The sequence below is a fragment of the Primulina eburnea genome, chromosome 4 (genome assembly GCF_022965805.1).
Source record: "Primulina eburnea isolate SZY01 chromosome 4, ASM2296580v1, whole genome shotgun sequence".
In the NCBI taxonomy this organism is placed as follows: domain Eukaryota; kingdom Viridiplantae; phylum Streptophyta; class Magnoliopsida; order Lamiales; family Gesneriaceae; genus Primulina; species Primulina eburnea.
This window is the reverse complement of record NC_133104.1, coordinates 1,191,786-1,202,811: the sequence shown is the minus strand read 5'-3', so window position 1 is coordinate 1,202,811 and position 11,026 is coordinate 1,191,786. Positions and strand designations below refer to the sequence as shown.

The following is an 11,026-nucleotide window of genomic DNA, read 5'->3' as shown; positions in this document are numbered from 1 at the left end:
TATATATACTAGAAAAATGCACGTGCGTTGCACGTAAAAACCTAAACTGCTGAAAATATATGTACAAAATTTTGATAATATTTAAATGAATTAAAACATGGTTAATAACATTTATCAAATGAAACAAACTAAGCCATAAAAAATAAAAAATCATGACCATAGACGGTATATGAATCAGAGAAATTATCTTATCCACTTGACATACTTTCCAATATGCTTCTTGGTTGATTTTGACAAGTTAACAACTCTTTGTCCAGGGGCGGATCCAGAATGATATGTTTGGGGGAACCGGTCTACATCAATTCCTGAACGTAGAAAAAATTCCAAGAATCCCTGTCTTTCTTTCTGATGTGTCTCCGAACTCGCGTCCCACAATATTTCACTCGTCAGTCGACAATATAGCAGATGTTTTGCAAAAGGTTATTATTTCAAATGGCTTTCTTGATTGTGTTTGTATTAACCAACTATAAAGGTTTTAAGTTGGGACTTTGTAAAAGCCCGTTATTTAGGTTTTCAAAAAAAAAAATTGCAGAACAATGGCAAAAAACAGCGTATAAAAAGAATTAAACATGGACCATATGTGTAAACCTCGAAAGTCTTTAACCATTAGACTAATTATAGATACTTAAAATTTTGATGGGTCAAATAATATATATACTAAATAAAAAATATATCTTACATAGTAAAAAAAAATTAAAAAAATTCAGGGGGGCCGTGTTCCCCTCCGGCCCTACAGTGGATCCGCCCCTGTTTTTATCGTAGTTTGTTATAATATGCATATAACTATTTTGGTATGCTCAGCAAATATCTGATCGTCTATAGCTATAAGATTAATAAATTTTCAACAACTATTTCTCAATCACTGTGAGAAAAATTACTTGAAATCTCTTCAAATGACTATATCTTAGAATTGTGTCCTCATTTAATTTGACACAATTCAAGAAAATCATCTTTGATCGTCATTTTTTGGAAGCTTTGCAATAATGATTGCGTGCATCATGTCATGAGGATGATATAGTTTCAATCTCATTTGTTGCGTTTAGAACATAATATTATATTATTCATTGAAACAAAACAAATTTTCTTCTAGCGAGTTTATATTTTGTTTTATAATATTTTATCTTGTAGAACGACATACAAAATTATTTATTGTATTTTAAAAATCTTGAGAATAGATACGAATAATGTAATTAAAATATGCATATGAGATATCATTCTAATATATGTCAAAGTATTTGTTTTATTCAATATCTCATCTAATAATATAACCATTTAGATTTCATGAGCATTTTACGATAGTCAAAATTAATTTGATGAAATATTGTAGAATTTTATTTGAATTTCAATATTTGACTAAGTGAATTTACTTGACAAGGAGTTTTCTATGCTACATCATATATGTTATGAATTAGCTGGTTAGACACTTTGACTAAAAAAAGAGACAAAAACAATCTCGTATCACCTCGAAATATATTGAGATCATATTGGAGGAAATAAAGTGAAACTGGCTCGATGTCTCAATAAAATGCACAGAATTCATCTATTATATTGTGTCAACAAAGCTTTAGAATTGTTCTCATACCATTATAAATAGAATGAAAATTATGTACAATTTATTTTTCATGTATTTTTTTTCTGAATGAAGAATTTTTTCTTTTTGAAAAACTATTTTATTGAGAAATATTGACATTTATATGTCGCACAACCATGAAGTAGCAACATAATCATTATATAACACTTAATGTACACATACAATTCTTCAATTTCTTCTTCATTGTGCTTCGTTGAAATTTAAATCTGAATTATTCTTGATCTTAAAATTTTGCTTTAAATATGATTTAATATATATGTATATGTTTCATGTTACTTAGTTGGACCTAATTTCAAATATCTATAAAAAAATGTGCTTGAATTATATCATACAGAAATTAGGACATAGTATATAGGACTGAGCACTTGCCGTTTTACCAAAAGTTATAGCTAGTAGTAATGGTGCAACTCAAATCTTTTAAACCGCGCAACAGCTCAAGCACCACGGTTCGGCCGCTCAACCAAGTAGGGACAATTATTGCACCCAACAATCTTCCTCCTATAATTGCACTCATTGCAATCAATGGGAATCGAACCCGTGACCTTGGCTCTGATACCAATTGTAAGACTGAGCGTTTGTCGCTTTACCAAAAACTATAGCTAGTAGTAATTGTGTAACTCAAATCTGTTAAACTGCACAGCAGCTAAAGCATCACGGTTCGACCGCTCTACCAAACAGGGACAATTATCGCACCCAACATAGTAACACACAACATATTTTTTTTATTTAACATGTATTTTTTTTTTCATCCTATGTTTGTCGAAACTTTTTTGTTCAAAATTTGACGCATTTCGTAGACTATATATATGAAAAACCAAGAAATTATATAATTCATAGAAACCATTTATTATTCTCTTCATAGAACAGAAGACCCAAAATACGTGGTTTGATTGGTGTACTCTCATACTTATTTTTATATAAACAACAAGACATATCATATAATATCAGAAAAATCAATTACCGCCAACAATACTAACCAAAACGAATAAAAAAATCATAACACAAACAATCTCGATAAGAAAAAAAAATGATACCTCAAAGTTTAAAAATAATTTATTTAGTACAATAACAAAGAAATTGAAGTATATACGAACAATAAAAAGCATAAATCACTCTCAAATTAAATATTAACCCATATTATTTACAATTTGTATAAATTTTCCAATATTTTTTTTAAATAAAGAGAAGACGTCTTATTAATGTCATCGTTTTATAGATATTCATTCTACTTCTTTAAAAAACACAAATGAAAAATGGTGCCTTGAAATCATAATAAAACTATTTAGAAAAGCAGCTGTGAAAATATAATACAAAGTCACACAATTTTTCTTAAACCATAGAAAAATATTAGACTATTGACAAAATATATATAGCAACAACAAAACATGCGTTAACATGTGATATAATGAAAATTTAGAATCATGCATAATCATTGAATTAGAACAAAAGCGCATGCCAAATATCTATTGGATATTATATATTTTAATAATTTATCCATATTTGTCGTTTACCTGAGGACTCTTAGACCTACCAATTTTTGTAGTTCACCTATTATTTTCATAATAAATAATATTACAAAAATAATATAAACAAGAACATAAAAACTCAAATTAAAATGCCTTCTATCAATCTAAGTAAAAAAAATTGATTAGATAATATAATAATGTCGTAAAAAATTTAAATATTGATTTATAGACAGAAGTTTGGAAATATATTTGTCCCAATAAATAAAAAATATTATTCTTTGATATTCTGAGACATAAGGTAAAAACGAAGAAATATTTCAATTTTTTAATATTTTCTAACTCACTTTAAACTAAGTAATCTAAGCAAACAGAAAACATGCATTATGTGTTTAAAAAATAACAAAATAACTTAATAATAAAAAATTGAAAAATAACCATTTATGTTGGATATTTGATTTTGTTTTCTCTTTTCTTTGTGCAAACAAACAAATAACAAAAACAATCCAAACACAATTACATGATCAATACAAATGACATATAACAATCAAACATGTTAACGCTAGGGTAAAAAAACTCATCTCATTACAAGAACAAAAAATGATCAAATATAGCATATTATTTAGTAATATTTATTTAGCAGCATTTATAAAAAAATTGACTAAATAACTTAAAAACAGTGTTTGAAATCTATTACAGAAAAATATTTCTCTCAATCGTATATTTCTATTGACACATGAGGAGTCTGAAAATATTTTTATTCTAAATGAGAGAAAGAAATTTTGTATGACCTTAATATTTATTAATACTTTATTTTTATTCAATCCGACTCATCTCTTTTGTCTTCCTATTATTATTTGACGGCAATGTATAAATTTAAGTATTTAAAATTAAATTTAAAGTAAATTAAAATAATAGTTAGTTTGATTGAGTTAAATACACTATTAATGATCTTATTAAACTAAAATAAAAAATGACTTAAATAACACCATTAATATGACAAATTGTAATATAAAAAAATAAAGTGATTTTCTGTGAATTTGAAAAAAAATAAAGTGATTTTGTGTGAATTTGATGTCAATGTAATTACAATTCACATTCATATATAGATATTAGTATAGATTAGTATAGATAGATAGATTAATTTAATTTTAATTAATTTTAAATTTTAATTAATTAATTAATTTTAATTTTATGAAATAGAAAATGAAAAAGAAAACATGTATTCAATTCACATATTTATATTAGTATAGTACAGATATAGATATAAATAGATTTTAATTAATTAATTTTAATTTTATGAAATAGAAAAAGAAAAAGAAAATATGTATTAATGATTAATATGAAAATATGTATTAATGATTAATATTAAATGAAAGTAAGGATATTTATGTAAATTCACAATTCAATTCATATATTTATATTAGTATAGATAGATAAATAATAACAATCGGCATTTCATCTTCTTTGACCTTGAATTCTAAGTCTAATTTTACTGTTGTTGTTGACCCACGCATCGAGTTAATTTGACTTTCATTATTCTTATAATTAAATAATAACCACAATTTACTCATGGTTTGTAAATTTTGAGACGATGATGGAAACAAAGAAGTAGAACATTTTTTGTAAAATTAATGAACCCTTAAAAACATTATAATATGATTTATTAATTGGTATTATATCTACTAATCGCGTGTATTTTATATTTAATTTATACTGCTTGGAAAAATATATTCAATCGTTACATGTACATAACATGAGATTTAGGATTACGAAGTTTTATTTAAAAAAACAAAAACAATATAAGAGGAGCCGACAAATAGAAGAAAGAAATATAATTTTGACCAATTTCACAAAGTCAAACGATGTTTCTATTTGTGGTCAAATTCAACAACGATAATACAATATACACTGAGAAGTGGACACAGCCTAATAAACCTAACTTTTGAAAAACACAGTGAAGTCCATGGTCTAATAAAGTTGGGCAAAATATGGAGCAATCCCATTTTCCAGCCTCCTCCCATCCACTTATATAATGGAATTGCACGAGCCCCTTTCCTCCATTCAACACAAACTTCATTCCATTTGCTCCAAATTCATATATCACAAACTTAAACTCACATATAAGTTTTTCGATCGAGCATCTATCAATGGAGGCGTTTTCGAGAAATTTAGTGTTTTTTTCGTGTGTTATTGCTGTGATCCTTGTTACCGCCACCGCGGTGAGACATAATCCACATGCCAAGGCTCCCGCTGTCCATGAGTAAGATTCACTCCCTTTTATCTTAAACTCATCTTCCTTTTGATGTATAATTATGTATAAATAAGGTGTACGCATAATATGAAGGAAAAAAAATTAGTTTCATGAACTCCAGATGTTTTCAAATGATTATACATTATTACATGATCACATGCATGTTAGAAGTTTGGATTTTGTAATTTGTTTATGTCGTATATAATCTAGTAAAAATCTGTATTGGAAAGGTGAAAAAACGTATTATCGATGTTAAATACATGTATATATGATTACATTGTGAAGGACGGTAGTAAAATATTTTTGGCATTAATGCAGAACCAGCCAGAACGCCACTGAGACCTGTGGAACGGGCAACCCAATAGACGACTGCTGGCGGTGTGACCCAAACTGGATGCGTCACCGTCGGCGCCTGGCAGACTGCGCCATCGGCTTCGGCCGCAATGCCATCGGCGGAAGAGACGGCAGATATTACGTAGTCAGCGACCCCAGTGACGACGATCCCGTGAACCCCCGTCCAGGAACCCTCCGCCACGCTGTTATCCAGGACCAACCGCTATGGATCGTGTTCAAACGCGACATGGTGATCACCCTAAAGCAAGAGCTGATCATGAACAGCTTCAAGACCATCGACGGCCGCGGCGCGGACGTGCACATCGCGAATGGAGCTTGCGTTACGATTCAGTATGTGACAAACATTATCATCCATGGACTGCATATTCACGACTGCAAGCGCACGGGGAATGCTATGGTTCGGAGCTCGCCTTCGCATTATGGGTGGAGAACGATGGCTGATGGTGATGGGATTTCGATATTTGGAGGAAGCCATGTTTGGATTGATCATAACTGGCTCTCGAGCTGTTCTGATGGTTTGATTGATGCTATCATGGGTTCCACTGCGATTACGATTTCGAACAATTATTTCACTCAGCATAATGAGGTAAGCTCGCAGGTTTTCTTGCTATGCATGGTTTAAATTTAACATATTCTCTCATCTAATATTTGTGTTGGATTCCGTTAAAAAATAGGTCATGTTACTGGGACACAACGATTCTTACACAGGAGACAGAGTCATGCAAGTTACCGTTGCCTATAATCATTTTGGGGAGGGACTAATCCAGAGAATGCCGAGGTACGTGCCTCGAGGCCCCTTTTTCCTTCTTTTCGGCGAGACAAAACTCGCATCTGCTCCTTGAATACATGTATTTTCGTGTAACGGGTCGACCATTTTTCTCGAAATCCAGGTGCAGGCATGGACATTTCCATGTAGTAAACAATGACTACACATCTTGGGAGATGTATGCCATAGGTGGCAGCGCTAATCCCACAATCAACAGCCAAGGCAACAGATTCCTCGCCTCAAGCAACCCTTTTGCTAAAGAGGTTAGTTCAACGCAATATCATCGAATATTTTTGTCAAAAACTCCGACTTTATCAAGAAGCTTACCGCGTAAAATTTGTCTGATCACAGATTACAAAGAGAGTGGTGAATCCTAGTGACGATAAATGGAGACACTGGAACTGGAAATCGGAGGGCGATATAATGTTAAACGGCGCCTATTTCGTGCCATCAGGGCGTAGTGCACCTGCGAGCTACACCAGAGCCTCGAGTCTGGTGGCTAAACCGGCTTCAATGGTAGGGATCCTCACTGCTGATGCGGGTGTGCTTTATTGTCGTAAAGGCGTCCGGTGTTGAGTAGGCAAGATCATAGGACAGTGTATAAAGGTGGAAGGCACAAAGAATTTACAGTTTCTCGAATATCCCTTCATTTCTTGTATTTCTTCATTGATCAACCTCTGTCTATTTCTCGAAATTTTTTGGGATCTTAGTGACACGTACAGAAGCGTTGTTTCATCTGTTCATCTGTTATTCCATGATATTTCAGTTTTCTAATGTAATAATTCCAACAGTTTTCCTATACCTTTGTTCTTGATTCAAGTAGGAACATAGACAAGGAATTGATACAAAATTTTTTGTGTCTGCTTTCAAGAATTGGTGTAATCCTCAATTTTACTGCGGTTTTATTGTCAGCAAAAACATGCTAACGTGATTTCATCTTTAGTTCTGATGTGATTACCAAAGACTGAATCTCTTTGGACTGATTAAATTTCAACAAAGCCCCCTTTTACACTCTTTTTTTGGCTGTTAAATTTGAACTTTATCACCTAAAAAAGAGAACTTTTGAGGTTTAACTACTTCAATGCCCGGGAGATTTCAATGAGGTTTAACTACTTTTGAGGTTGAACTTTATCTCCTGAAAAAGAGAACTTTTTTTGGGTGTTAAATTTGAACTTTATCTCCTAATGATGCTTGCTTGATTCTTGATGGTATGTATATTTAATCTATAGGAGCACCAATATGATTTCGAGGAAGAAATCTTAATTTAGAGCAATTAAATGATTTTAATTACCAGGGAAATTTATATATATATATATATATATATATATATATATATATATATATACACGATGGGGGAGGGAATTTACGGTTTACCGCTATGATAGTATCAATGATGTTCATAAAAAATTTAAATCCTTGGTATTCTTCGAGAAAGTGAGAAGAGAAGAAAATAATTATAAGAACATACAAAGACTACATCTAGATTCAAAATTGAATCTTGAAGTTTAAATTTACAACTCCGATAACAATCATAATCACAACAGGGGCAAGGCAAATTTACTTGTACTTCTCCATGATTCTTCTGGCTTCTTCCAAACTAGTATCAACAGAAGTGGTTCCTCCACCCCCTTTTGGACCTTCATCCTTATTCAAGGCTATGAATATGAAATAGCTTAGTCCCATCATAGCCTGGTCATCAACCGAGTACGAGCTCAAGATTTGAACAAATATAAAACCATGCGAGGACAAGGAAGGTAGATGAGTAACAAGCATCGACAAATTAAATAACAAGTCATAAAGAATGGGTGCATTGGATGATTTATCAACGTTTTCAAATTTCATGAGGTCTTTGGTAACATGAGGTTGAATAGAAGATGCTGATATAAATGAAATCTTAAGAAGCAAATCAGAATCATCTAAAGTCCTTATTTGTCTAATAAGTTAGCTTCAAATGGCACCCATATTTTTTTCCCTTTTCTTATCGCAGTTTTGCCATGGGACTCTTAAAATGCGAAAATCAAATTCAGTTTCTTGCCCTACTGACACGGAAAAATGTTACTGAAAGAGTGAGTTCACTTGCATAAATAATACTAGGAGCGTATTGCTAAGATAAAGGTATTACTAAGTCAGCTCCTACAAGCTCAAACTTTTTGGGATGATGGTCTCAACATGGCATCCAAGGCATGGCTCAAAACATCATCATCCCGTAGGTTTCATGTGATCTTTCTTTCCTGATAACCAATCAACATGCCGGTGCACATTTTGGATATTAATTTTAAGCACATTCTCCCCGTCTGTGATTCTTATGTGTTAGGGACATGTTAAAGTGCAAATACTAATGGTAAGCCACGTCTTATTAGCTTGACTTTCGGAAAATGGTTTCAACAAAAGGAAAACAATAAACTTCATTTCTTCAGATATAGGGTAAAAATAACAATATTAAAGGTAAGTTCTCTAGTATATGTTTCTCATGGCAATGAATGGAAAACAGCTAACATAACGAGGAGCCAAAAATAGGATAAGTTGAAACATTCAATTGAGACAATGGCGGCGTAGGATCTGTGTTTCTTTAAACATAACTGACAAAAAGAGAATGCATACCAAAACAAAGAATGCCGTAGATAGGAATGATTTCAGTAAAAAGAGTGCCACACCCGCCATAACTACAGTAACAGATATTCTTGCTATCGGTCTTGGAATAGATTCCTGAAAATGATTGAAGAAGAGAGAATACTTACCGAGACAAAAAAAATTCCCATATCTATGAAGATCCACCATCATTATAAATTAGCACTTACAGGCACCATATTGGTTCCGGCTTCAATTCCATCCTTGCCAACTTTCAGTACTGTTTGAAAAACTATTCGACAACATAAAGAAATCAAGTTCAAGAACCTAACGAGAATACAAAATTAAGTTAATTTTTAATTATAGAAGAGAATAAACAAACCAATTCCAACAGGTCATAATTTAACACAGTTTTAACTGTTTTTCTGTAGAGTTCAATATCCAACTTATTTCAGAAATTATCCAATAGTTAGTTTAGTTGACGGTTTTTTTTCAGGAATTATCCGATGGTTAGTTTAGTTGACGTTTATAATAGTTAGTTACTAATTATTTAGAAAACAATGATGTATATATGTGCGGTTGGGACACTTTATATTGATTGTACTGTGCTGTATTGTATTGTATTCTTAAAAATCAGATTTTTCATTTTCCCTCAATTCTCTTCACTACAATGAATTACACTCCCAAACATGATTTCATAGTACAAACTTGTATAAAGCTACACTTGACAAATTAATTTTTTTCCCTCAAAATAATTCCCCACGCCGTCATTATCCCACTCGTCCCTAACATTGCCAACTAAAATCAGTGCAATGGCAGTACCATCTGGGAAAATTTCAGATGCCATCTACAAGAACCAACTATCATGTGCTTTTCGAATGGAATGGAATACAGATTCCTCCGAGCTCTATGAGAAAATCTCTCTCGACAAGACTCTTAGGATCACACTATTCGTTGCTCGTCGCTCTGGTCAATCATTGCCCCCCCCCCCCCCCCCCCCCCCCCCCCCCCCCCCCCCCCCCCCCCCCCCCCCCCCCCCCTTAGCCCGGCCCCACACACTCACTACTCCACTGCCACCAGAACAAACACAACACCCTTAAGTCACACGAGGCCATCTTAATCAAGTTAAACTTTATGGTATCGTTTCTAAAAAATTTAACATAGAAGCAAGCCCCTATCAAACCACGGTCACGCCCATTCGAAAGCACAATAATTCAAAATTATACCCCGCAACAAAAAGGCAAACAATACTAACCAACACCAAACCCCAAACCACTTCATCACACCATCAAGAAACTACACAACCAAAAAACCCACATAAAACTTAAAGAAGTGACTCTGCCTGGCGAAAAGACTTGCACCTTCACAAGAAATTGGATTGTTTGCATAGACAACAGGCGAAGCATGAACTTTGGATCCTTTGGGCCGCTTAATTCGAGTGGCCGAAGGTAAAAGTTGGCTTCCTTTACCTCAAAACGCTCAAAACCGAGTTTGAGGAGAAGAATTCAGATGGGTTGAGGGCAAACGCCCGAGTTTTGCCGCAAACTTTTGATGGGTGATGTAGTAGAGAAATGGGATTCTGAAATATAACTCCAGCATGATCCATTTTTTCGTATATTTTAGCAATCTCAATATTTTTGATGCATTTTTATCCAATAAATGAAATCTATAAGCGAGATGAATGAGATTTTATTTTATTATTTTTTGAGAACGGATATTTAGTTAATTGGGCTTCTTTGCTAGAAAAGTGGGCTTTCTAAAATTGATTCTAGTTGGAAGGCCCGTGGATATTATTGGGCTCTGATTGAAAATAAAGATATTCTAATTTTATTAACTTAAATTATTCAAATAAATAATGTCATTTTTTCCAATAAGAATAAGGCAGTAACTTGTGTGAGACGGTCTCACGGGTCAAATTTTGTGAGACGGATAGAACCTTTATATGTGAGATGAATCAACTCTACTGATTTTCACAATAAAAAATAATACTCTTAGTATAAAAAGTAATATTTTTCATGGATAACTCAAAT

The 11,026-nt window shown here is 32.7% G+C and overlaps 2 protein-coding genes across 2 annotated transcripts; one reads left to right on the top strand and one right to left on the bottom strand.

Annotated features, from left to right (window-relative positions):
• The first annotated feature begins 5,134 nt into the window (after positions 1-5,134).
• Positions 5,135-7,225, top strand: LOC140830467 (probable pectate lyase 10). Its single transcript, XM_073193800.1, has 5 exons — positions 5,135-5,317; positions 5,627-6,248; positions 6,337-6,440; positions 6,553-6,691; positions 6,780-7,225. Exons 1-5 carry the CDS (start codon positions 5,205-5,207, stop codon positions 7,002-7,004), a joined length of 1,203 nt encoding a protein of 400 aa, XP_073049901.1. The 5' UTR covers positions 5,135-5,204; the 3' UTR covers positions 7,005-7,225.
• A 572-nt stretch (positions 7,226-7,797) lies between these two features.
• On the bottom strand, positions 7,798-10,657 carry LOC140830470 (uncharacterized). Its single transcript, XM_073193803.1, has 4 exons — positions 10,358-10,657; positions 9,227-9,288; positions 9,030-9,134; positions 7,798-8,117 (listed from the first exon to the last, which is right to left on the bottom strand). Exons 2-4 carry the CDS (start codon positions 9,233-9,235, stop codon positions 7,986-7,988), a joined length of 246 nt encoding a protein of 81 aa, XP_073049904.1. The 5' UTR covers positions 9,236-9,288; positions 10,358-10,657; the 3' UTR covers positions 7,798-7,985.
• Between the last annotated feature and the right edge of the window lie 369 nt (positions 10,658-11,026).